At 55.2% G+C, this 22,695-nt stretch overlaps 1 protein-coding gene across 1 annotated transcript; it reads left to right on the top strand.

Moving 5' to 3' along the window:
- Positions 1-3,917: 3,917 nt before the first annotated feature.
- LOC110545437 (tyrosine-protein kinase ZAP-70) lies at positions 3,918-22,219 on the top strand. Its single transcript, XM_060369868.1, has 13 exons — positions 3,918-4,038; positions 13,046-13,456; positions 14,033-14,193; positions 18,908-19,046; positions 19,141-19,225; positions 19,305-19,348; positions 19,506-19,557; positions 19,857-20,049; positions 20,402-20,608; positions 20,900-21,092; positions 21,196-21,336; positions 21,461-21,573; positions 21,827-22,219. Exons 2-13 carry the CDS (start codon positions 13,055-13,057, stop codon positions 21,951-21,953), a joined length of 1,857 nt encoding a protein of 618 aa, XP_060225851.1. The 5' UTR covers positions 3,918-4,038; positions 13,046-13,054; the 3' UTR covers positions 21,954-22,219.
- Positions 22,220-22,695: the final 476 nt, after the last annotated feature.

The raw sequence follows: 22,695 nt of genomic DNA on the forward strand, positions 1-22,695 counted from the left end.
TTGGACAGGGCCAGGCTGGCTGCCGGATTCTGAGGCACTGGCAATGGCCATGATGGTTTGATGGCTACAAAAGGAGCCATCCATTTCAGAAGCACTCGGGAAGGGGACAGCGAGTGGCCGTTGTGACCAATCCGTTCTCTTCAGACGCAGCTTGGGTTCGGTGCAAGGATGATAGGCACTTTGAGTCTTTGGAGCTCGGCAGCCTTCAGTACCCCAGAGGTTCCCCTAGAGGGTGCAAGAGAGAGTGTGGGCTGCACAGCATAAACTGCAACGACTTAGAGGCTGCAGTCCAGCTAATCCAACAATGGCTGGCTGTGAGTGGAAAGTCCAAGAATCCAGGGGCTGCTCAGTCCACAAGGCTGGATGTCTCAGCTGGTCTTCAGTATGTGCTGAAATTCTGAAAAACCACGCTCTAATGCCAGTGCAGGAATGTATGTGCTGGCGAGGCCAAGCAGGCAAGGAACACAAGCTTCCTTCTTCCGTGCCCTTATCTAGGCTGCCAACAGAAGGTTGTCTTCCTACCTCAGAGGTCCAGACTAGAAGCTGATCCATGCACTTCAAGCCAAGCAAAAAAATATCTCACATTTGTTCCCTCCATTTGTGGATTGTTCATTCCACATGTAGTCAAGCTGACAACCAAGAAGAGCCATTACGGGCAGATGTGTTTGTTTTCAGGCCTGTTTTAATATTCACAACAGCCTCAAGAGGTAGAAAAGAAAGACGGGATAGAAGGCACCCTAGCCAGGCCCAGAGGGAAGGCAGCTGAGACACGGTGTAGGGATGCAATCTAGGAGGGCCCTGCTGGAGGAGGCTGTCTTTGTGGCTGGGGGGTGAGGACAGAGTTAAGTATGGTCTCTTTTGGAAGGCTGAGGCTCCTTCCCTTCCCCTCTCGTCCCCTCCCTTCCTCCCTCCCTTCCCTCCCCACCTGTGGAGGCCTGGTGTTCCCTTAGGTGTGGAGCCAAACCTGGCCTGCCCAGCTTCAGCTTCCTGCACACACACACACACACACACACACGCCCCTCTCGCTCAGTGTGAGGCCCAGGGAGGTTCCCTGGAGGAAGCCACATTGTCCCACTAACCTGGAGCGTGAGGGCCTGTGATCAATTCCTTCCCAGGCTCTGGGTCCAGGCCCAGTTCCGTTGCTTGGCCCTTCCCCCTGGAGTCCAGCACCTCCCTCCTGCCACCTTCACGGAAAATACGCCCTTATCTGCTTCGATCTGCGGTCTCCTCAGCGAGGTGGACACACTGAGGCTGCTGCCACCACAGAATTTCCAGTCGCAGGCCTCTGGGACAGGAAAGGGCTTGTGGCTTGCTGAGGCCAGGAATCCCTTTCTCCGGCACTGGAGAGTCCCCGAGCACACGGGAGCTCCGCCCATCCAGCCGAAGAGCCCCGCCCCCTCTCTGTCCCCGCCCTCTTCCCCCATTATTGCTCCCTGCCCCTTTTACACTCACATAGCAGGTGCAGCCCCCAGCTCCCATGGAGGCCGCTCTGATCCTCCAAGATAATTTGCAACGTTTTCTCCTCCCGTGTCCTGTGTCCGTGAGCCACGGGGACAATCCTGCCCGGCCGTTTTTTCGTTGTTTTTTTTTTTTTTTTTTTTTTTTTTTAATTGGTTTTTCCCTACTCACTAATTCTCCTCTCTCTCTCTCTCTCTCTCTCTCTCTCTCTCTCAGCTATTTATTTTGTGCGTGGGCACGATGTCTTGGGGGGCGGGGACGAGGGGCATGCTATGCTATGGCCGGATTGTGAAGCTCAGATGGCTTGTGGAGTTCTCTCTCCCTTCACTTTTATGTGGGTTCTGGGGACGCAGCTCCCAGATGCAAGCAGATTCCTTCAGCCGCTGAGCTGTCTTGCTGGCACTCTGTTTTGCTCTGATTATGTTTTAAAGTTATGTATGTATGCATGCCTAGGTACACGTGAGTGCATGCCGTGGTGCACCTGTGGGCTCAGACAACAGCAGGAGACCATTGCCTCCTCCTACCATGTGGCTCATGGGGATCACACTCAGGAGGTGGAGTTTGGCAGCAGGCAGGGTCCCGTCTTGCCTGGGCCCCTCTGTTTTGTTGTTGTTGATTTTCAGAAAGGGTTTTGCTGTGTTCCCATGACTGTCCTGGAACTCTCTGTGTAGACCTCAAACTCACAGAGATCTGCCTGCCTCTGCTGCCCAAGTGCTGGGATTAAGGCAGGGTGTCATACCTGGTCCTCTCTTGTTTTTGAGGCAGCATCTCCCACTACTTCAGGCTGGTCTTGCACCTGTGGAAAGTTTGTCCTTCCGCCCCCACCAATGCTGAGATCAGTGGCGCCGGCCATTACCTTCATCTGTCTGTCATTTCAATCTGGTTTTTACCTCCTTCACGGGAAAGTGGATTAAAAGGCACCTATAATTGTAAAGCCCTGGCAACGTCTGGCTGGCTCCTGCTTTACGGGAGTCCCACGGGTGAGTTCTCTTTCCAGTGTGCATGCTTTCTTCTCTGATTGCAGGGATAGAGTGCTACATCCAGAGAGCTCGGAGTTCACTGCGTCTGTGGAGAAAGGGGAAGTGGAGGGGGATTGATGTAAAATGAAAGACTCTTAGCCAAGAGCCTCCTCCTGAATGGAGAGGGGTCTTAGACGGCCTAGCGATCACAGTAGATCTCCTGGGAAGAGGAGAGCTGGGATGAGAAAGGATCACAGTAGATCCTCTGTGAGGAGGTTCTGAGAGGGAGGCATCAGATGTGGTACCCAGGAGCCCAGCCCACTGCCCATGTGAGAGGTTCTTTCTGGGAGGGTCCCTGGGCTCCCAAACACCTTTCCAGAGCGTGGTCCAAACAGCAAGAAAGTGTCATGGGGAGAGGCGCCCCCAGAGGCCTTGGGGCCCTGGAGTGGGTACTGTGAGTGTCCACTATGGGCTAGACAGGGGTAATGGCCCCTAGCCCAGGGTGGGTGGGTGCTGTGGTGGGGCTGGGCAAGCATTAGAGAAGGGAGGGCAGGAAGGAAGCCGTGGCCAAGATGAGAGGCCTGTGGGGGGCTGGACTAGAGTGTGGGGGCGTTGGGGGATCCCTGTCTGCATGTCCTGACTCCATAGCCGATTCTTCCCAGATCTCCTCTAGAACAGTTCTGCCATCTTCGGGTTTTCCAGGTGAACACCAGCCCAGCTCTGGAGTCCTGGTGGCCTCACTGCACAACACCAGTTTTAGGGCACTGCCCAGCCGAGTGGGGCTTCCCTCCAGCTCTAGCCTGCCTCTAGGGTCCCAGCAGAGGCCAGCCCCACTACGCTTCCCCTTGGGAGAAGAAAGCTGGGTAGCACGCTGGCTAGATTTATTTCAACTGAGAGGATAATTAAACCTCAGTTGAGAAAACGCTTCTATAAGATTGGGCTGTGGGCCAGCCCGATTGTGGGTGGTGCCCTCCCTGGGCTGGTGGTCCTGGGTTCTGTAAGAAAGCAGACTGAGCAATCTATGGGGATAAGTCTAAGCAGCACCCTCCATGGCCTCTGCATCAGCTCCTGCCTCCAGGTTCCTGCCCTGCTTGAGTTCCTGCCCCCACTTCCTTTGAGTAACCATATAAACCCTTCCCTCCCCAACTTGTCTTGGTCATGGTGTTTCCTCACAGCACTAGTAAACCTAACTAGGGCAGGGGCACTCTGGGGACCCCTTCTTTCCAGCGCTCGCCCCCCTCCCAGCACTCCAGGCCCCTTCCCCTCTCTCCCTCAGGTGGGGGCTCTCTGTGGGCAGCAGCCTGTGCCCAGGAGCCCTGGCTGCCTTGCTGCAATGTTCCTTGCCTTTCTCTGGTGTTCCCAACCCCTTGTGGCTGACGCTACAGGGCCCCGGAAATGCGCTATGCCCCGCCACCAGCATGGGGCCTGTGATTTTCCTTGAACACAGCATTTTGTCGCTTTGACGTCACCTTCAAACAGAGCTCTCTTTCCTGTGTTTGCATCAAGGAAATAGGCTGAGCCGCAGAGAAACCTGTTGCCGAGAAGAGCTCCCGGGGACACCAGGCCTTCTGGGTAGGCCCTGCTGTGATCTGTGAGCTGTGGTACTGTCAGGGGCGTCCAGGTGAGTGGCCATCCTCTGGCCTTTGGCCCATGCCTTGTCGCTATGACCATATGAGGTGACTAGGGACTGTGAGTGGACAGTCCCCCATCCCCTGTGAGAGTCACTCTCTTACTTTTGTCTCTGTGGGAAAAGGGTGGATTCCGGGGGGCCCCAAGGCTGGGTGAGGGTGGCCCTGGTGGTGGGGACTGGAGACTCCACAGGTGGCCTTCTGGTTTTGACCACACATTCCCTGGTAAGGCAGCAGGGATGTGCTTGGCCCATCCTGAACGTGGCCTTCCTTCGTGACTGGCCTGGGACAGAGTGGTAGCCATGAGGTCTTAAGGGACTGAACCTCTGTGGTGGTGTCCGGCTGGGGGTGGAGCTACAGGCACCCCAGGGGGTGCAGTCACCTGAGGGGTGCTGGCCCTGGAGTACATTTGGACAAAAGATGCTTTCTGGGTTCCTGGGCTCCTGCTGGAGCAGTTCTTTCTTGCCGGAAGCAGCGAGAAAGCAGGCTGGTACAGCAGGACTGTGAGCTCGAACAACGAAACGCCAAGATGGCGAGGGGCTCTGGTCAGGCTCCGCTTGTAGACAAGCCGTACTAAAGGCAGAGGCAAACCACCCGATCTCATGCTTTCTGCTCAATTTCCATGTGTCCTTGACACGTTTCTTGGCCTCTCTGAGCCTCGGTTTGTGTGCCTGTTGAAAGCAGATACAAATTCAGGTGCCTTTTGGGTGCTTGCCTTGTTTGTCCAGTAAGAGGCTGGGAGAGGCATCCAGACAGCGGGGGCTTGGCAGGAAATAGCAGGCTCCACATGCTAAACAGGTCACAGTGACGTTAGTTGCTCTTGCCTTTGCTAGGGCGTCAAGCACATGGTAGGTACTTACTAAGGCCTTGCTGAAACATTGGGGTCACTAACTCGCAGGATGGAGGATCTTAGGTGCCACCTGCCGAGGGCCCTCTGCCAAACCCCATTTCATTGTCATTTTCTACCTGTCTTTGGGTCTCGCCTGTGCAATGCTGGCAGGTACCCTGGTGGGCGAGCAGCCTGTTTGGTGGGCGAGCAGCCTGGATGGTGTTGAAGTTCACACTTGTAGGGCCAGGGGCCTGGTTCCATCGGGATCTGCCTGCGGCTTACTTGCTGCGTGACCCTGGGCAAGTCACTCCGCCTCTCTGTGCTTCCGTAGCTTCCGTATCCTGCAGATCACAGGGGACACGCTACCATTCAGGGACGTAGTAGGTGCTGTATAGGTGCCGTGTAGTTGGCTGTTACGGTGTTTATTGTTATCATTAGCTCTTGAAGGTCTCAGGCTCTGATCACAGGCTCTGGAAACTTCCATGGGGCCTGCAGCATCTGGCCCAGCCCGTACTGTCCACCCCCGCTCAGGTCCAAGGACCCTAGGAAGGAGGGGGCATTCTGATCTAGAACCACCTGACATTCCCTGTCCCCAGGCCAGCCACTGGTGTCTGGAGAGGTTTTGGGTACTGACTTGGGCAATCCAGGCATGCAGTGGAGAGATGCTAAGAACGCTGTCAAACATCCCTCAGCACACAGCACAGCCCCACCCTCACTAGCCCCTCAACTCGACAGGGCCCTGTCCTGTGCTGCCTCTAGCTGTCCTTTCACTGTCCTATAGCTTAGATCCAGAGAGCAGAAGCTGCTTGCTTAGAGTCACAGTCCCTAGCACCCAGGCACTGGCAGCTGGGGTTGGAGGTCTGACTGAACAGCAGGGGGTGAAGGGACATTGTCCCTTCAATAATACATTCAGAGTGCTGATCTAGAGACCATCTCTGGCCCCCAGTAGCCCAGCACTCTAGGCCTTAACAGTCCAAGTAGCCGAACGGCAATGTTGGGCTCTGGGGCGACATGGAGTCCCCAGGGACTTGACTCAGAGCTCTGCATTTTGTTTGCATGGGTGTTAGACAGGCATCGGTGCCAGTTTCTGCGGGGCCTAAGAGGCTGTGGGTCAGATTAGGAGCATGGCATCAGCCTCCCTGAGCCTCAGTTTCCCCAGCTGAGGGATGAATGTAACGTTTCCCGTGCGGCAATTGTGCTGAGCAGCAGGTTAAGTGGCGTCGATCCTTAAGGACGCTATACTGACCTGTAAGGACCCGCTGCCCTTGTTCTCACTGTGGGAGGGAGCCGGGGCTTTAATAGAAAGCTGACTGCTGTGGGCTGTGCCTCGAGGAGTCGGGCACAGACAACCACAGGCAGGCACGGAAGAGCTGACCTTTAGGGCTGGGATGTGGGAGGCGGGGGCTGTGGAAGCCCCCCATCCCAGGTACCTAGTGCAGGGCGGTGGGAACGTGGGAACCATGAGCTCTCTAGCAGGGAAGGGTGTAGCTGGAAGCCTGAAGCATGTGGCCAGGACAAGGGCATGGCTCGCCTAGGCCCCTGCGCCTGTGTTCTCAGTCCTGTGTGCCAGCGGCTGAAGCCCCCGGGCCTACTCCCAGCCCTTCTTCTGACCCTCATGCTCACCAGGCTCTTGAGGGGGTGTCCCTGTCCATCACAGCTGATTATATTCCTTTTTGGCTCCCCAGTGTTAGTGGCCAATAAAAATGCAAAATTCTGCCGGGTTCGGTGGTGCACACCTGTGATCCCAGCACTCGGAGAGGCAGAGGCAGGTGGATCTCTGTGAATCTGAGGCCAGCCTGGTCTACAAAGTGAGTCCAGGACAAGCAAGGCTACACAGAGAAACCCTGTCTTGGAAAAAGGAAGAAAGAGAGAAGGAAGGAAGGAAGGAAGGAAGGAAGGAAGGAAGGAAGGAAGGGAAAGGAAGGAAAGGAAGGAAAAAGGAAGGAAAGGAAAGGAAGGAAGGAAGGAAAAGAAAGAAAGAAAGAAAGAAAGAAAGAAAGAAAGAAAGAAAGAAAGAAAGAAAGAAAGAAAGAGGAAAGAAAGAAAGACAGACAGAAGGAGGAAACCAAAATTCTAGACTTGCTGTATTGGGGACAAGGATGTCAACATATTGATACTTATGTAGCCTATTTAGTGGTGAAGGACAATGCACTGGGTTTGGGCGGAGAGTCAAGGGGAGGCTGTGCTAGAGGGGGGTTGAGACAGATCTGTGTGGCTTGGAAGAGGAAGGTATATAAGCAGCCCAAAAGCCCTGGGCTTGGACCACGGTTGCTACACCCCACAGAGGGACCTGAACAGGTACTGAGGAGGCGCCCATGGCCCGAGAGAAGGCAGAGTGGGGTGTGCTAACAAGGAAGGAGCAAGCCCCGTGCTTGGCGCTTGGAGTCCTGCAGCCCCTCAGTTCTGAGCATCCCCGGGCCCGTCTCAGGGCAGTGGGGAGCGCAGCTTCCTGGCCAGGTCCGCTCAGCCCTTCACTACCAGATCTGAGACCCTGTGATTCTAGCCTATGTCCCTCCAACAACACGCTCAGTCCATGCAACTGCGGTCGCTGCTGCTTAACACGTAATCAGGATGGCACGGTGCTGAGCAACAAATACCTGTGCTGTGTCTGTTGTGAGGAGCTCGGTGTGGCCCAGGAATTAAGCAAACATGGCTTCAGGGGGACTCTGGGCTGTAGGGTCTGAGGGAGAGGGTGGGAGAGAGCACCAAGGGCCTAGAACAGGACTCAGTGATTCTGGTTAAGTAAGAGGAGGTTTGCGAGAGAGGGGGTGATAACACATGCCTGTGATCCCAGCACTTGAGGGTAGAGGCAGGAGGATTGGTGTATAGAGGGGCCTTGTTTCAAGAACTTGTATGTTTGTCTAGGAATATATTTGAATGGTTAAAGCTTGTGATACCAGGAGGTAAGCTTGACTAGCTGTTTGTGGAGGGCAGTGCCAGCCCCGGAGTCAAAGGCGGAGGAATGGCTCCCTCTGTTCAAGCAGCAGGACACAACCTGGTCTTCCGTATAGCCCAGGATGCCTTTCAGGAGCCCCCTGCTGTCTACTTCACCAGCTACTGATGTCTCTGGATTTGGCAACTTTTTCAGGTGGCAGGTGAGAGTCACAGCAGCAGACGTATTGAGGGTAGAAACATGGAAGGCCAGTGAGCTTTCCCCTCAGTTCTGTGATGACTTCCAGCCTTCATAGTGCCGCTGGACGCAGGGACATGGCCTTCATGCTCACAGTTTCCCAGAGGGACCACCATCCAGTCTTCCGGGTGGCGGTGACAGCATAGACTGTGGTCATGAATCCCTGAATATCACAGTTGTCGTGTGGTCCACACCCACGGTAGACATAGGGGCATCCATCTAATGACAACCCCCTTGGCTCCACCCTGCAAGTTCCTTCTTTATGGTGGTGAAGACACCAGTAGAATCCATGGCATACTTGGCACCAGCATCACCCAGATGGATGCTGGTGGGCTCTCGCTTCCAGAAGATGGAGGTGATTTTCCTGCCTTTGCTGCTGCTGCATTTCCTGCTCTCAGCCTCAACTGTGCCACGGATAGAGTCGTACTGGAATGTGTAGACCATGTAGTGAGGTCAAAGAAGGGGTCACTGATGGCAGCAATATTCACTTTGCAGAGTTGAAGGCAGCCCTGGCGGGGAGGTGCCCAATCTGGCCATGTCCATTTACTCTGGCCATCACTGTCATGTCTCAGAGCACTGCGTGAAAAGCTGTGGCTATAACCCTGGAATGGGAAAAACCACAGTGGGCCTCTTAGCCCGAGCCCTGGCCGCTTTCCTCCCCTGACAAGGCCCTTGGGTCAGCCCAGGCAGGGTCCAGGGTCCTGGTGGGCTTGAAGGACACAACTCAGGACAGACAGGTGTACTGAGTGATGGGTGATAGACTGGCCCCGGGTCTTGGTTTCCACCGGGAGGCTTCAGGTGAGCCAGCTCTTGGGAGCATCCATGCCACACTGGCCTGGCCTGGCTGTGGGTGGAGACAAAGATTTGCACTGACGTCTTCCTTTGGTCTCAGCAGCTCTGGCTACAGCACCCCTAAAGACTTGGTCACCATATTGCCTGACTAGGACGGGGATGAACCAGAAGGGCCAGGGAGGTGGACAGACACAGGGATCCCAAGCCCTGGGCTGTCTGTGGGCAGGACTGTCATAATGGCTGTCACCAGTAGTAGGTGGTGGATGGGGGAGAAGCAGGGCGAACTCCTGCCTCTGGACCACCTTGGCCTTCGGTCTGAGATACCAGTTTTGGCTTATTGCCTTGAACTGGACCCCGAGAGCCAGCCTTCCCCAGCTCCTCTTCTATAACCACCTTCTGCCTACCCAGGCTGCACCTGTGGCCATGTGGGGCTGAGCTGCTGAGACGGCTTCCTGCCGCAGCTTCCTGTTCCAGAGACCAGCCTCGTTACCGACCCCCCCCCCAGAACCCCCGCCTCTGCCGCTGCCTTATCCTGCAGCCTCATATTCTGTAAAGCAGCTTCAGGAGTCACCAGGAAGGGCTGGCTGGGTCTGGGAGATGAGGGAGAGGGTCGGGGAGGGCACTCAGTGAAGCCCTGCATGGATGGAGTCTGGAAGGGTGCCTGCAGGAGAGCGAGTGACCCAGCCTGGCTGGAGCAGGGGGCAGAGGAGCTTTGACCCAATGAGGGGGCCATAGCAGGTTCCTGAGCAAAGGAGGCCATGGTGAAGAATCACCTAGGAACAGCTTACACACCCCAGGGCTCAGCTCAAGTGGAAACAGACTGCAGGGAGCTCAGCTAACCACAGGCATTCTGCGAGTGAGATCTGGATCTCAGTTTGTATTAATAGAAATGGTTGGTGGAGATCAAAGGAGGTGATGAGGACACAAACCATCAGACCTGGCGTGTGTGTGTGTGTGGGGGGGTGAGGGTACAGCTGTGCAGCTACTGCAGGATGACCAAGGAAGGAGGCGAGACTTGGGAAAGAGCGAGAGGGAGAGGATAAGAGGGAGAGAGAGGAGAGAGAGGGAGAGGGGAGAGAAAGGGAGGAAGGAGATAAAGGGAGAGTGGGGGAGAGAGGGAGAGAGGAGAGAGAGAAGACACAAGCACATAGGAAGTATCAGGGCTAAAGGGGCCAAGCCACAAGTTTGTAAGGACCAGAGAGATCAGAGACCAAACAGAAGGGAGGGACATGATGCCCATTACTCAGGGGACCTGGCCTGGAGGGGCAAGGTGCTTGCCCACAACCTGTAGACAGTGTTGTAGCGAGGGGTGGAGCCAGAGGGGGAGTAGCCAGGGGTGGAGCAGGATGCCAGGTTGGGTGAGAGGTGGGATGGGAGTCTGCCGGGCAGAGACAGAAGCGAAGCCGACTTGGCCATTATGTTTTCCTGCTTCTGTTCTTGCTGAGTGTGTGAACATGTCCACCCCGCCCCCCCAGCTGCTTTCCCAAACCTTTGTTTCTGAAAAACGGAGGTGGCTTACATACAGTGACACCTTCAGACCACCCTATGGAAGAGCTTCAGTCGGAAGACTGCTGCCTTTGTCCCACTGTAGAGTGCTCCCCAATTCCTTCAGGCCCTTGGACTCCTCCACCCGCTGCTGCTGGCGTGCTCTCTACCACAGTTCTGACAGGAGCCCTGTTTGCAGCCACTGTGTCTGCTTTGCTCGCTCTTGGCATGCTGCTGAACCATCTGCTCCGAGGCACTCTCCATCGCTCTTGCCTCTCTCTACATCACTTTCAACTTTTGACAGTTATGAATAAAACTGGTGTAACACTCCCATGGAGGTCTTTTCTTTTCTAAGAATCAGCTTTCCTTTTTTTTCAAGGAGCCTGAAACTTGGTGACTTGTTTCAAATAGTCTCATGGAATGCTCTCTTAAAAGACTCCCTTCAAGAAAAAGTTCTCTTGGGGCTGGAGTGATGGCTCAGTGATTAAGAGCCCTACTGCTCTTCCAGAGGACCTGGGTTAGATTCCCAGAAACCACATGGAAACTCATAACTGTCTATAACTTCCATCCTCTTGTGCTCTCCCAGACCACCAGGCACATGTGGTGCACAGACATACATGCACACAAGACACTCATATTCATAAAATAAAACAATGTTAAAGCATGAAAGGGCCCTCCCTCTCTCCCTTCCCTCCCTTTCACTTTTCGCTTTCTGAGACAGGGTCTCCCTAGGGTCTCCCAGGGCCTCATCTGGCCTTCACTCTGTAGCCCACTGGCCTGGAACGCAATCCTTCTGCCCCAGCTTCCCAAGTGCTGGGATTGTGGGTGTGTATCACCATGCCAGTTTGGACAGCACCCTTCTCCATGCAGAAACACAAAGGCTGAACCATCAATCTTGTGGGTTTCTGATCATTGCTTGCCACTAACTGTTGGGGTGCTGAGTGGGGTCCCCGTCCATGGCTTCCCACCCTGCATTCACACTCTGTGATCCGCAACCCTGGCTGCCCAGACAGAGGCCTTGGTCTGATCCCATCCAAGTACCTTCATCAGCTTCAGCCTCCATCCCTGCCCATCCCTGGACACTCCTGGCAGACGCAGCCTTCCTCACTTACCAAGCCTGTCCTTATACAAGCCTGTTGCCTTTGTATAAGGACACTAAGTCCTCATCACAGTTCACGCCCAGGAGGCCTTCCTGGGTCAGCTCAGAAGATAACAAGTAATTGTTATGATGAACTAATTTTTTCCAACATTGCACAAAACCAAGAACAGAGAGAATGGAAAGAATGACTCGTCTTCTCGTGGTCACCCCTGGATCCCACAGTTCACATCTTGCTCCACTTAGCACACAGATTGCCCCTTCGTTATTCACAGATTCCGTATTTGAGAATTCACCTGCCGGCTGGACTGTGCAGCCTTCAAAATAACACGGTGTTTCCCCATGATTTGCAGATATACATGGCATGGAAAGGATATTGAGTCGCTGATGATCATATCACCATGGGGCATGAGCAAGATGGGGCTCTGCTTCTGTTTCCCTGGGGAGGCACATTTCTTGGGTCTTTCCGTGTTAGGCAGAGGCCCTTCTACAGATCAAGAGCCGGTCCAACAATGTGTATTCCATCAGGTGTTTTGAAATACACACCCACACTCACACCCACACACCGTACATCGGAACCGATGCTGTTATGAAAATGCTCAAGAGGATGAGACAGGAAGATCACAAGTTCAAGGCTGGCCTAGTTTAAGCCTGCTGTTTTGTCGCAGGTTTATAATCCTAGTACATGGGATGTGGAGGCAGGAGGATCAAGAGTTGAGACAGTCTCAGCAACATAGTAAGCTTGAGGCCAACCTGGACCACATGAGACCCCACCTCAACCTTGGCTCTTAACCCTCTCTCTATGGATGGATGCTCATAATAGTTGATGCTTTCTGAAATCAGCTCAGGAAGGCAGGGCACGGAGACTGAGGACACCCCCTGTGAAGCAGGGAAAACTCCCTGAGGAGCTGTTAGCCTTGCTCAATCTCCACTCTGATCTCATCGTTTGTTTTGTTTTGTTCACATGATTTTTGTTGTTCTGTTTTTTTGTTTTCTCTGTGTAGCCTTGGTTGTCCTGGAACCCACTGTGTAGAACAGGCTGCCTCTTCCAAACTTAGAGATCCACCTGCCTCTGCCTCCCAACTGCTGGGATTAAAGGCGTGTGACACCACCAACCGGCTTCCCCCTCACATTTTTTGAGGAGCTGGTTTCTCCTCATCCTTCTGCCCTGGGCTCACAGGAGATGGTCCTTTTAGCTATGGGAACCTCTTTTCTCTCTAACATCACTCTTAAAAATTCTGGCCTCATTCTGTAGCGGCAATGGGCATTTCTAGCCTACTACTGACTGCTGCTTCCTCATGAGGTGTGTGTGACCTTCGAGAGGGCAGGGAATGGCAATATTTTATGTATAATATCCTCAGCATCTGGCCAGAAATGCAGAAGACAGCAACGTGTGTTTGGGAAGTGAAGGGACAGCTCAGGCATAGGCCTTGGGGCGTGTGCACGCTCTGTGCATGGGTCTCTAAAAGTCAGAAGTTGGCTTCAGACCCGGGTGGGTGTCCGGGACATGGCTGCTCCGCTCTAGAACTGACTCCAGCGCAAAGATGAGGCGCCCTGGGCTACACCTCACGGACGCCCATTCTCGTGGGCTCTCTCCGGGCCCGACGGCCCAGGGTTCGAGAAGGGCTGCGGGCCCTGACCGTCCTGCGACGCCTTCCGCTCCCACAGGGCCCGGCGATGCCCGACCCCGCGGCGCACCTGCCCTTCTTCTACGGCAGCATCTCGCGCGCCGAGGCCGAGGAGCACCTGAAGCTGGCGGGCATGGCCGACGGGCTGTTCCTGCTGCGCCAGTGCCTGCGCTCGCTGGGCGGTTACGTGCTGTCGCTGGTGCACGACGTGCGCTTCCACCACTTCCCCATCGAGCGGCAGCTCAACGGCACGTACGCCATCGCGGGCGGGAAGGCGCACTGCGGCCCGGCCGAGCTCTGCCAGTTCTACTCGCAAGACCCCGACGGGCTGCCCTGCAACCTGCGGAAGCCGTGCAACCGGCCGCCGGGCCTCGAGCCGCAGCCCGGGGTCTTCGACTGCCTGCGCGACGCCATGGTGCGCGACTACGTGCGCCAGACCTGGAAGCTGGAGGTGAGGGCGTGGCCGGGGCGGGGCGGGGGCGGGGCCTGGAGGCAGGAGAGGGCTTGTGGGCCGCAAGGGAGCTGCTGCTTCGTCCTCGCTGGCCTGCAAGATGCTCCAAGGCCTGGAGAGTGCTGAGGCCTTGGTTGAGCCCAGGATCTGCGAGGAGGACGGGAAGGTCTGGGCTTGGTGGCCATGGTGGCAGTTTGTCTGTGCAGCCTGATGATGCTGTGGTGCTCTGCCGTCTGTGAGAGGCTGAAAGATGGAGGTGCTTCCTGAGCTATCGGTTCCCGAGAGGACCGTGAGGGGCGGGCTTGTGGCCTGCAGCGGGCGTCAGGGACTACGGGCTGTAGTTCACAGCATGTGCCATGCCTGAGGGAGAGACGGTGTAGGATCTTGAAGCTGCCGGCTAGAAGGTGAGGCCTGGCCACGCTGCCTCCCGGGTAGGAACAGAAAGGAGACCTCCGAGCTGGCAGATGCACCCTAGCGGTGCCTGGGTGTGTGTGTGGGGGGAGGGGGGTTCCTGGTGCAAGCGGGCTCTGGTGGCTGTCCGCTTGGCCATGCCTCCACCGCGCCTTCCCTCCTCAGGGCGATGCCCTAGAGCAGGCCATCATCAGCCAGGCCCCACAGGTGGAGAAGCTCATCGCCACCACAGCCCACGAGCGGATGCCCTGGTACCACAGCAGCCTGACCCGCGAGGAGGCCGAGCGCAAACTCTATTCCGGCCAGCAGACCGACGGCAAGTTCCTGTATGTGGGGCACAGGGGCTTGTCGGCTACGATCCTGGGGGCCAGGTGGGCACGCCTGAGTGTGCACGTGGGCCCGGAGGGCGACCGTGTCTGTGTGCGCATAAAGAGAGGCACTTTGACACAGGCCCTCACGGTGAATAGGAAGGACTCCAGAGTCGGCGCGCCTGCTTTCGCCTAAATCCTGGCATTTGCCATCTGCGGGCTGTGGGACTTGGGCTGGGTATCAGGCAATGATGGGAACTAGACAGAGGTGACCACCTCGAGGAGACAGGCACTGAATAAAACCCCCATCGGATGGTGAATGCTTGGTGAGCTGGGCGGGAAGGTGCCAGGTACTGCTGGCAAGCCTGCTGGCAGGAGCAAGGGCCCAGGGGCAGGAGCTGACTGGGCATGATGGAGAGCCACTGAGGGCAATGTGCCTGATGCCATCAGTGAGGGGCTGGCCCTGGCTTTTAGACTGTGGCTGGGGGGGAGGGGGAGTGTCAGCAGTGTCTGCCTGGGACCTGTCTAAAGGCCCTCGGGAATCAATATGTGTAAGGCAGTAGCATGGGCAAGATGGCATTAGATGCCAGCCCTTGTTCCTCCTGTGACTGTGTGTCTGTGTCTGAGCCGCGGCTGCGGTCATGCGGCTGGTGGTGAGTTTGCTATGATCAGAGGCGCCCTGAAGCTCTTTTAAGAATCCCGCTGGGCATTAGAAAGCCGGGCCAGGTGCTGCTTCCTCGATTGGGTGTGTTTTGTGTAGAGATGTTATCCACATACCAGCCATGCTGATGTGGAGAGAGCCGATGCCCACCTCTCTCTATGACCCTGGTTCACCAGTAACTGCTTCCCCGGGGGACCAGCACCTCTGGCTTCCACAGGCGCCTGCACTCACAGGCACATACCCACTACCCACAAGCACAATTAAAAAATTAATAAAGTAGATCTCAAGGAGAGGGGAAGCGGGGTGTGGGGGAAATGGGAGGAATGAAGGGAGGGATAGCTGGACTTGGGATATATTGAAAACAAAAATTAAAATAAAATAACAAATCTTCTAAAAATTTGTATAAATACACACATATACATACATACGTACATATGTATATACATATATATATATATATATATATATATATATATATATATATATATGCCGTGGGCCGACCCAGCCGGGAGTCCCTCAACCGCGGGAGAATCAGGTGTTCGGATATCAGGTAAGGCACAGATAGGCGAAATGACAGAGACCACACCAAGTAATGTTGGTTTGGATCTACTGCGATTTACTGAAGTCAAGCTAACACTTATATAGTGATTATTACATAAAGAAGCATCTTGAAGTTGACATACTTCCTGGAGCATTTAGACTTTTTACCAACAATACAAAGTTTACATTTTAACTGAAAGAGTAACCTGGTAGAAGCAGTGTCTACAAAAAATCTTGGCCTAAAAGCTTTTAATCAAAGCAAATACAAAACCTTAAACTAGTGGTGTTTACACAGTTTACTGCTACTAATTAGTGGAAGGCCAGGGGCTGTCATTGCCCTCCAAACCAACTTGGCTAAAGATTTACAATCCCCCTAGAGTTAAGCACTGAGGGAATTCCTCCTGTTTGTCTTGCTAAGGATTTACAATCTTTCCTTAGAGATAAGATGCTTGAGCTATCCTGTCGGTGAAACTCATAGCATAATATAAAACCTTCTGACCTCCTATGTTTGCCTATCTTCTTTCTGCCTCATCATAGACACCCATGTTTGTAATGGTTTTGTAGTAGTTTTACTGCAGTGGGAATATCCAGAGCATTTATCCTAACAGATCCTGATTAAATATTTTCTTTAGAAAGTCCTAAAACTCTTGTCCCTTTACTACCTACAATGTTTGGTTTTTCCACAAGCAATTCCTGATGCTGAATAGGTGAAATTTTATTTTCCTTCTACTCTTATTTGCTAAAGCTTTTAGTAATCTATTAGAAATGTGTTTCCTTGAATAGTTAATTGTGCTGTTCCAAGAATCATAGAGAAACAGCAAAAAAGCTCATCAATCCAATCTTGCAACCGAGTAAGCGTGGGACTTTCAGAATATGTCTTTTTGGCTTAGGTGGCCATGTTAGGGTTCTTGCTAGTGACCTCCAGGGAGCATATTTCTGAAGAAAACATATCTCCCGTCTAGTAGCACAATCTATTGATATGCTACACTGGCGACACTGGAGAGGGTGTAGCATATATATAATATAGTATAATATAATATAATATAATATAATATATTTTGTCCTACCTGACAGTGTTAGACTGTAAATTGGAGGGATATTTCTAATGCTTTTGAGGGAGGTGGTGTTTCCCCTCTTTCATTCTTCACTGTGGGGACTGAACCCCTGACTTTGACTATTGTAGGCAAGTGCTCTACTACGGAGATGTGCTCCCCGCCAGCCTTGTGATGTCTCTTAAACGCTGGTTAAAGATGTGCTGGGGCTGGGGATATGCCCGGTGCTAGAGTGTGCACTGAGCATGTGCACGGCTCAGAGTTTAGTCCCGGCGCCACAGTTTTAAAAGACATAATGTTCAACTAGAAATTTTTTAAATTTAAAAAGTATTATTTTAATTATGCAAATATATGTGTATCTGCATGCCCATGTATGTGTTATGCCCACATGTGAGAGATTCATGAGGAGGTGAAGAGACATCAGATCTGCCTGACACTAGAGCTATAGTGTTAGTTATAGTGGGAACCAAACTGGGGTCCTCTGGAACAGCCATATGTGCTCCTCTAACTGCTGAGGCATCTCTCCAACCAGAGAAGACAGTTTCTGAGTAGCTTAGATTAACGTCCTACCTCCAGCCTAAACCTTTGCATTTGTATCAGTTAGCTTTTGCTGTGTAACAAACTGTCCCCAAATTTACTAATTCTAATCCCACCTTATTTTCACAGTTTTGCGAGCCTGCTGAGCAGGTCTGTTTGGGTCAACTCGGCTGTGGTTCAGCAGGTTGGAAGGGTGGACTAGTCAGGATTTCTGTTGCTGTGATGAGACACCATGCCGAAAGCAGGGGAGGAAAGGGCTTATTTGGCCTCCACTTCCACATTACTGTTCACCACCAAAGGAAGTCAGGGAAGGCTCCAAGTGGGCAAGGCTTGGAGGCAGGAGCCATGAAGGAGTGCCGCTTACTGGCTTGCTCTCTCTGGCTTGCTCAGACTGCTTTCTTCTAGAACCCAGGACCACCAGCCCAGGGGTGGAACCTGAATGGCAATGGGCCATTCCCCCTCAGTCATTGAGAAAACGCTTTACAGGCTGCCTACAGCCGGGCCTCATGGAGGCATCTTGTTAACTGAGGCCCCTCCTCTCAGATGACTGTAGCTTGTGTCAAGGTGACATCAAACTAGCCAGCACGAGTGGCCTCCAGTAGCAGAGGCTGGCTTGCTCTTTAGCAGAATTCTACTGCCCAAAGGTGAGGTTTGCAAACTTTTTACACAGCAGAAGTACTTTAGGACAGGCGTGGAGCTAGTAAAATTGAGACAGGAGAAATCTCAAGAGAAACAGAGTCAATAGGTGAATCAAATTGGCTTGTAGGACCAGCACTTCGGGGGAGCATGGTGGGGAGGTGGGGTTGAGGGGCCAGGATTGGGGCTGGCAGAGAGACACAATTGAACAGGGGCATTGTGAGGGACAGTGGCTCAAGAGACTAAGAAAAACTACGAAGAGCCAGATTCCTGGACACTTAGGTAAGGGCAGCTTTGGGTGGAGAGTGGAGCAGGTTCTCTTTGCTGACGCTTATCATCAGATACGAGGATAGAAATGTCTGCGTGCTTCCTGGCCCCATTTGGTTGGAGTCCTTTTGTCCACCCTTTTGTTCTAAGGTGGTGCCTATCTTTAAAACTAAGATATATTTCTTGAAGGCAACAGATAGATGGATTTCATTTCTTGATCCATCTTCATTCTGTGTCTTTTGATTGGAGAATTGAGGCCATTTATATTTAAAATTATTGAAATGTGTTAATTGTGGCTGTTGTGTTGTTGAACTTTGGTGTTGCTTGTGTTCTCAGTGGTATTTTGTGTTTCTTAATTATGGCTTTGCATCTCTTTCCAGTCTTTCTCCTATGTTCATTCCTCTCTTTAGCCTCAAATAAGGTTTTCTTTTCTGTATTTTCTTTAACTTTGGCTATAAAAATTTTAATGCTGTTTATGAGGCAGGAAGTTTTTCTTTGCCAACCATGGTGGATAGTTTTGCTGGGTATCATATTTTAGGTTGGGAGTCATAGTGCTTTAGGACATGGCATGCATTGCTCCAGGCTCTTCTGGCTTTCCAATTTTTCATTGGGAAACCAGCTCTTATTTTGATACTTTTCCTTTACATGTGACTTGTGTTTCTTCTTCTGTACTTTTCACTGCACTTTCTTTGTTATGTTTTAACTTTGAGCTGCCGTGGGAACTTTCTTCTCTGGTCTTGTCTGTTTGGTGTTCTTTGTATTCCCTGTATCTATGTGCGTGTATCTTCTTTTAGTTTGGGATGTTTTCGTCTATGATCTTGTCGAGGATCTCATCTTTGCCATTGGCATTCTTCTCTAATTCTAGGGTTTGTTTTTTCATGGTGTCTCAAATATCTTGTTTAATTTTTTTTCATGTTCCTTATTTGGTCCATACCCCCTATTTTATCTTTGCCCATAGCATATGTGTTCGTAGAGGGAACTGAGGCACAGGAAGTGCCCTCGTGTTGCTGTAGGGGTGACACTCTTCCCCCCCCCCCAGGCTGAGGCCCCGGAAGGAGCAGGGTACGTATGCGCTGTCTCTGATCTATGGGAAAACTGTATACCACTATCTCATCAGCCAGGACAAGGCTGGCAAGTACTGCATTCCCGAAGGCACCAAGTTTGACACGCTCTGGCAGGTAAGGCCGCCCATGTTCTGAGGAGAACACTGTGATGGGGCGCTCAGCTTCTGGGGGAGGGTTGAGAAGGCTCCACTGACACCCCTTCCCACAGCTGGTGGAGTACCTGAAGCTGAAGGCGGATGGGCTCATTTACCGCCTGAAGGAGGCCTGCCCCAACAGCAGCGCCAGCACTGCAGGTGAGGGGGCAGAGGCAGGAGGCAGGCCAGCGCGGGAGGCCCGGCTCCCGTGCTCACTGTTCCTTCTGCTCCCCAACAGCTGCTGCACCCACACTTCCAGCCCACCCTTCCACATTCACTCAGGTGAGCCAGCGGCACGTCAGAGTTGAGACGTGGGCATTGGGTGGGTGATTTGAGGGAGGTCGGGGTGGCGGCAACAGTGGCCGGGGTGTCCTCGGCAGGCATAGGTCTCATCAGAGGGCTGGGTCTGGCTGACTGCTGCTGACCCTGTGACCTTTAGCCTCAGAGACGTGTTGACACCCTGAACGCAGATGGATACACCCCTGAACCAGGTGAGCTTGCGGAGGTTTGGGGCACCCTGGCTGGACTGTGGGGCTTAGCGAGAGATGACAAGGTCAGAGCCATTGCCAGGAGCCTGCCCCCTACACAGCCCTCATGCTTGCCTGTGTGTCCTGGTGTATGCTGCCACGTGGGGGCGGGTCGCTCAAGGCCTGTGGCCACGCGTCTGGTGCTGAGCACCCCCTTCCCCTCCATGCCCCTTCCCCTCCATGCCCCTACCCCTCCATGCCCCTTCCCCTCTCCCGTCCCCACCCTTTCCTGAAATGGAGCGCACGGCTGTGTGTATGCCCAGCGCGCATAGCATCCTCAGACAAGCCGCGGCCGACACCCATGGACACCAGCGTGTACGAGAGTCCATACAGCGACCCTGAGGAACTCAAGGACAAGAAGCTCTTCCTGAAGCGAGAGAACCTCCTGGTGGCGGATATCGAACTTGGCTGCGGCAACTTTGGCTCCGTGCGCCAAGGAGTCTACCGGATGCGCAAGTATGGCCGGCCACTTGTGCCTCACCGCAAGGGCGTCTGGGTTGGGCAGCAGCAGGAGCTGGGTTGTCTGTGTCACAACACCTTGTTTCTGGGGTGGGGTGTGTGTGTGTGTGTCTGGAAAGCCTGAAGACTCCCAAGGGGGCGTGGCCCGTGCCAAGGAGGGCGTGGCCACACTGAGGTTGCCGAGGAGGGGCTTCCCCATTCCCTGGGTTGACCCTCGGTTACGCAGGCGTAGGCACTCCCCGGGACCGGGTCCTTAGCTGAGGCGGTCCCGGGCATCCCTGGGAGCGGGTCACTTGCGTGCTTCCCCGGGCGGCACCTGCATTGCGCGTGTGGCCACGCCCCCGAGCAGGAAGCAGATCGACGTGGCCATCAAGGTGCTGAAGCAAAGCACGGAAAAGGCCGACAAGGACGAGATGATGCGGGAGGCGCAGATCATGCACCAGCTGGACAACCCCTACATCGTGCGGCTCATCGGCGTGTGCCAGGCCGAGGCGCTCATGCTGGTCATGGAGATGGCGGGCGGCGGGCCGCTGCACAAGTTCCTGCTGGGAAAGAGGTGAGCCGGGGGTTGCTCACAGGGCGGGGGGTGGGGGGCACAGCCACGCACACGCACACGCACACAGTGCACACCACCTGCCTTTTCTCCTTCCTGGAGATGCCTGCCCTCCGTGCGCTCTTATGCCCACACTCATACTGCAAAGCAGAGCCGCTGACTCAGTTTCCCCAATGTGCACCACGGTGTTGACCGTAGGATCTGTGCCCAGGGCTCCTGTGGGCGCTTGGCCAGCCCCCTCCGGGCTGCACGCGTGCCCCAGGGGAGGCTGACCCTGCCGTCCCCCGGCCCCAGGGAGGAGATCCCCGTCAGCAACGTGGCGGAGCTGCTGCACCAGGTGGCCATGGGCATGCGGTATCTGGAGGAGAAGAACTTCGTGCACCGGGACCTGGCAGCGCGGAACGTCCTGCTGGTGAACCGGCACTACGCCAAGATCAGTGACTTCGGCCTGTCCAAGGCGCTGGGCGCCGACGACAGCTACTACACGGTGCGTGGCGATCGCGGCGCCCGGGCGGGGGCTGGCACTGTCCAGGTGGCGCCCCGGCGGGGTAGGGGTCCTGGGCCCCGTGCTAGCACGCCTGCCCCCTCAGGCCCGGTCGGCGGGGAAGTGGCCCCTGAAGTGGTACGCGCCGGAGTGCATCAACTTCCGGAAGTTCTCCAGCCGCAGCGACGTCTGGAGCTACGGGGTCACCATGTGGGAGGCCTTCTCCTACGGCCAGAAGCCCTACAAGGTGGGCGGGGCGGGGTTCGGGGCGGCGGGATGTGTGTGTGCTCGGGGACGGAGGGTACCGACCTGAGGGGGGACCGACGGGAGGGTCCCCGTTCCTCACACGCGCCTGTGCCCCGCCTGGGCAGAAGATGAAGGGCCCCGAGGTCCTGGACTTCATCAAGCAGGGCAAGAGGATGGAATGCCCGCCCGAGTGTCCGGCCGAGATGTACGCGCTCATGAGCGACTGCTGGACCTACAAGTGAGTTTCGGGTCGCCGCGGCTCACCCAGCGTGCCACCCTTTTCACGGTCCCCCGGGCGACATCCCATCCCGGGCCGGCTCCTCGATGCAGGCGGGGCGAGCGCTCGGATCCTGCCGCTCAGACCGACCACTGTCAGCCAACACCCGGCATCTAAGGGGTGGGGTGGGGTGGGGGGCCGCTGCGGGACCCCGGTCACCCGGCGCCACCCCGGGGCGCCCCTCTCTGAGCTCGGCCTGGGGTCTCCCCCGCAGGTGGGAGGACCGCCCGGACTTCCTGTCCGTGGAACAGCGCATGCGCAGCTACTACTACAGCCAGGCCAGCCGGGCCGAGGGGCCGTCGCCGGCGAGTGAGCAGGCGGCCGAGGCTGCGTGCGGCTGAGCGGCCCCCCCGGCTCTCCACACCCCCCTCTAGCGTGCCCCTGGGGCCAGGAGGCCCCGCGCCCTGGAGCTCCAGACCTCAGGCCCACGGCGCTCAGAGGGTCCCCGCCGCGTCCTTCCCGCGTGGGCTGGGGCTGCCGCGACCAGGCTCGGCGTCTCGAGGCCCCGGGCGGAGAGGCCGTGAGCGGGGAGGTCTGGTCTGCTCTGCTTCCGAGCGGAAGTCCCGCAGGGGCCGCTGTCACTGGAATAAACCGCTCTTTGCTCGAGTGTCCGCAGCTTTTCTGGGCCGGGGCGGGGGCTCGGGCGGGGGCTCGGGCGGGGCTGGTCACCGGAGAGTTAGCCGACTCTTGGCTGGCTTTCCGGTCCCCTGCCGCAGCTTCATCCCCAGGTACACGAGGTCCCCCATGGCAAACTGGGCAATGGAGGCGGGGGCTGTGTGTGCCAGGGCCTCGGCATCCCCAAGCGGAATGCCTACCACCATCACCTGGAGAGGCTGACGGAGGTCCTGCCCTCCCCAGCCAGCTGAAGCAGGTTTCCTCAGCCGGCCCTCACACCCAGGCCTCCCTGGGCCCCGGGCACTCACAGACAGCGAGTGAACTCTCTCGCGAGCCAGTTCAGCCCCACTGAGAACTCCCCAAGTCTAGCTGCCTCAGTTTCCCCAACAGGTGAGGGGGAATGGGGCCAGGATTGTAGTGGTTCCGCCTGTGCCCTCCCCCAGGGCCTCCTTCCCTCAGCCGTTGTGA

This window comes from Meriones unguiculatus, chromosome 16, assembly GCF_030254825.1.
Source record: "Meriones unguiculatus strain TT.TT164.6M chromosome 16, Bangor_MerUng_6.1, whole genome shotgun sequence".
In the NCBI taxonomy this organism is placed as follows: domain Eukaryota; kingdom Metazoa; phylum Chordata; class Mammalia; order Rodentia; family Muridae; genus Meriones; species Meriones unguiculatus.

What these genes read in the sequence shown, in the direction of transcription:
- LOC110545437 (XM_060369868.1), top strand. Translation starts at nt 13,055, where the DNA reads ATGCCCGACCCCGCGGCGCACCTGCCCTTCTTCTACGGCAGCATCTCG. An exon ending in GCCAGACCTGGAAGCTGGAG is followed by an intron (nt 13,457 to 14,032) that starts GTGAGGGCGTGG and finishes TTCCCTCCTCAG; the next exon opens with GGCGATGCCCTAGAGCAGGC. An exon ending in CAGACCGACGGCAAGTTCCT is followed by an intron (nt 14,194 to 18,907) that starts GTATGTGGGGCA and finishes CCCCCCCCCCAG; the next exon opens with GCTGAGGCCCCGGAAGGAGC.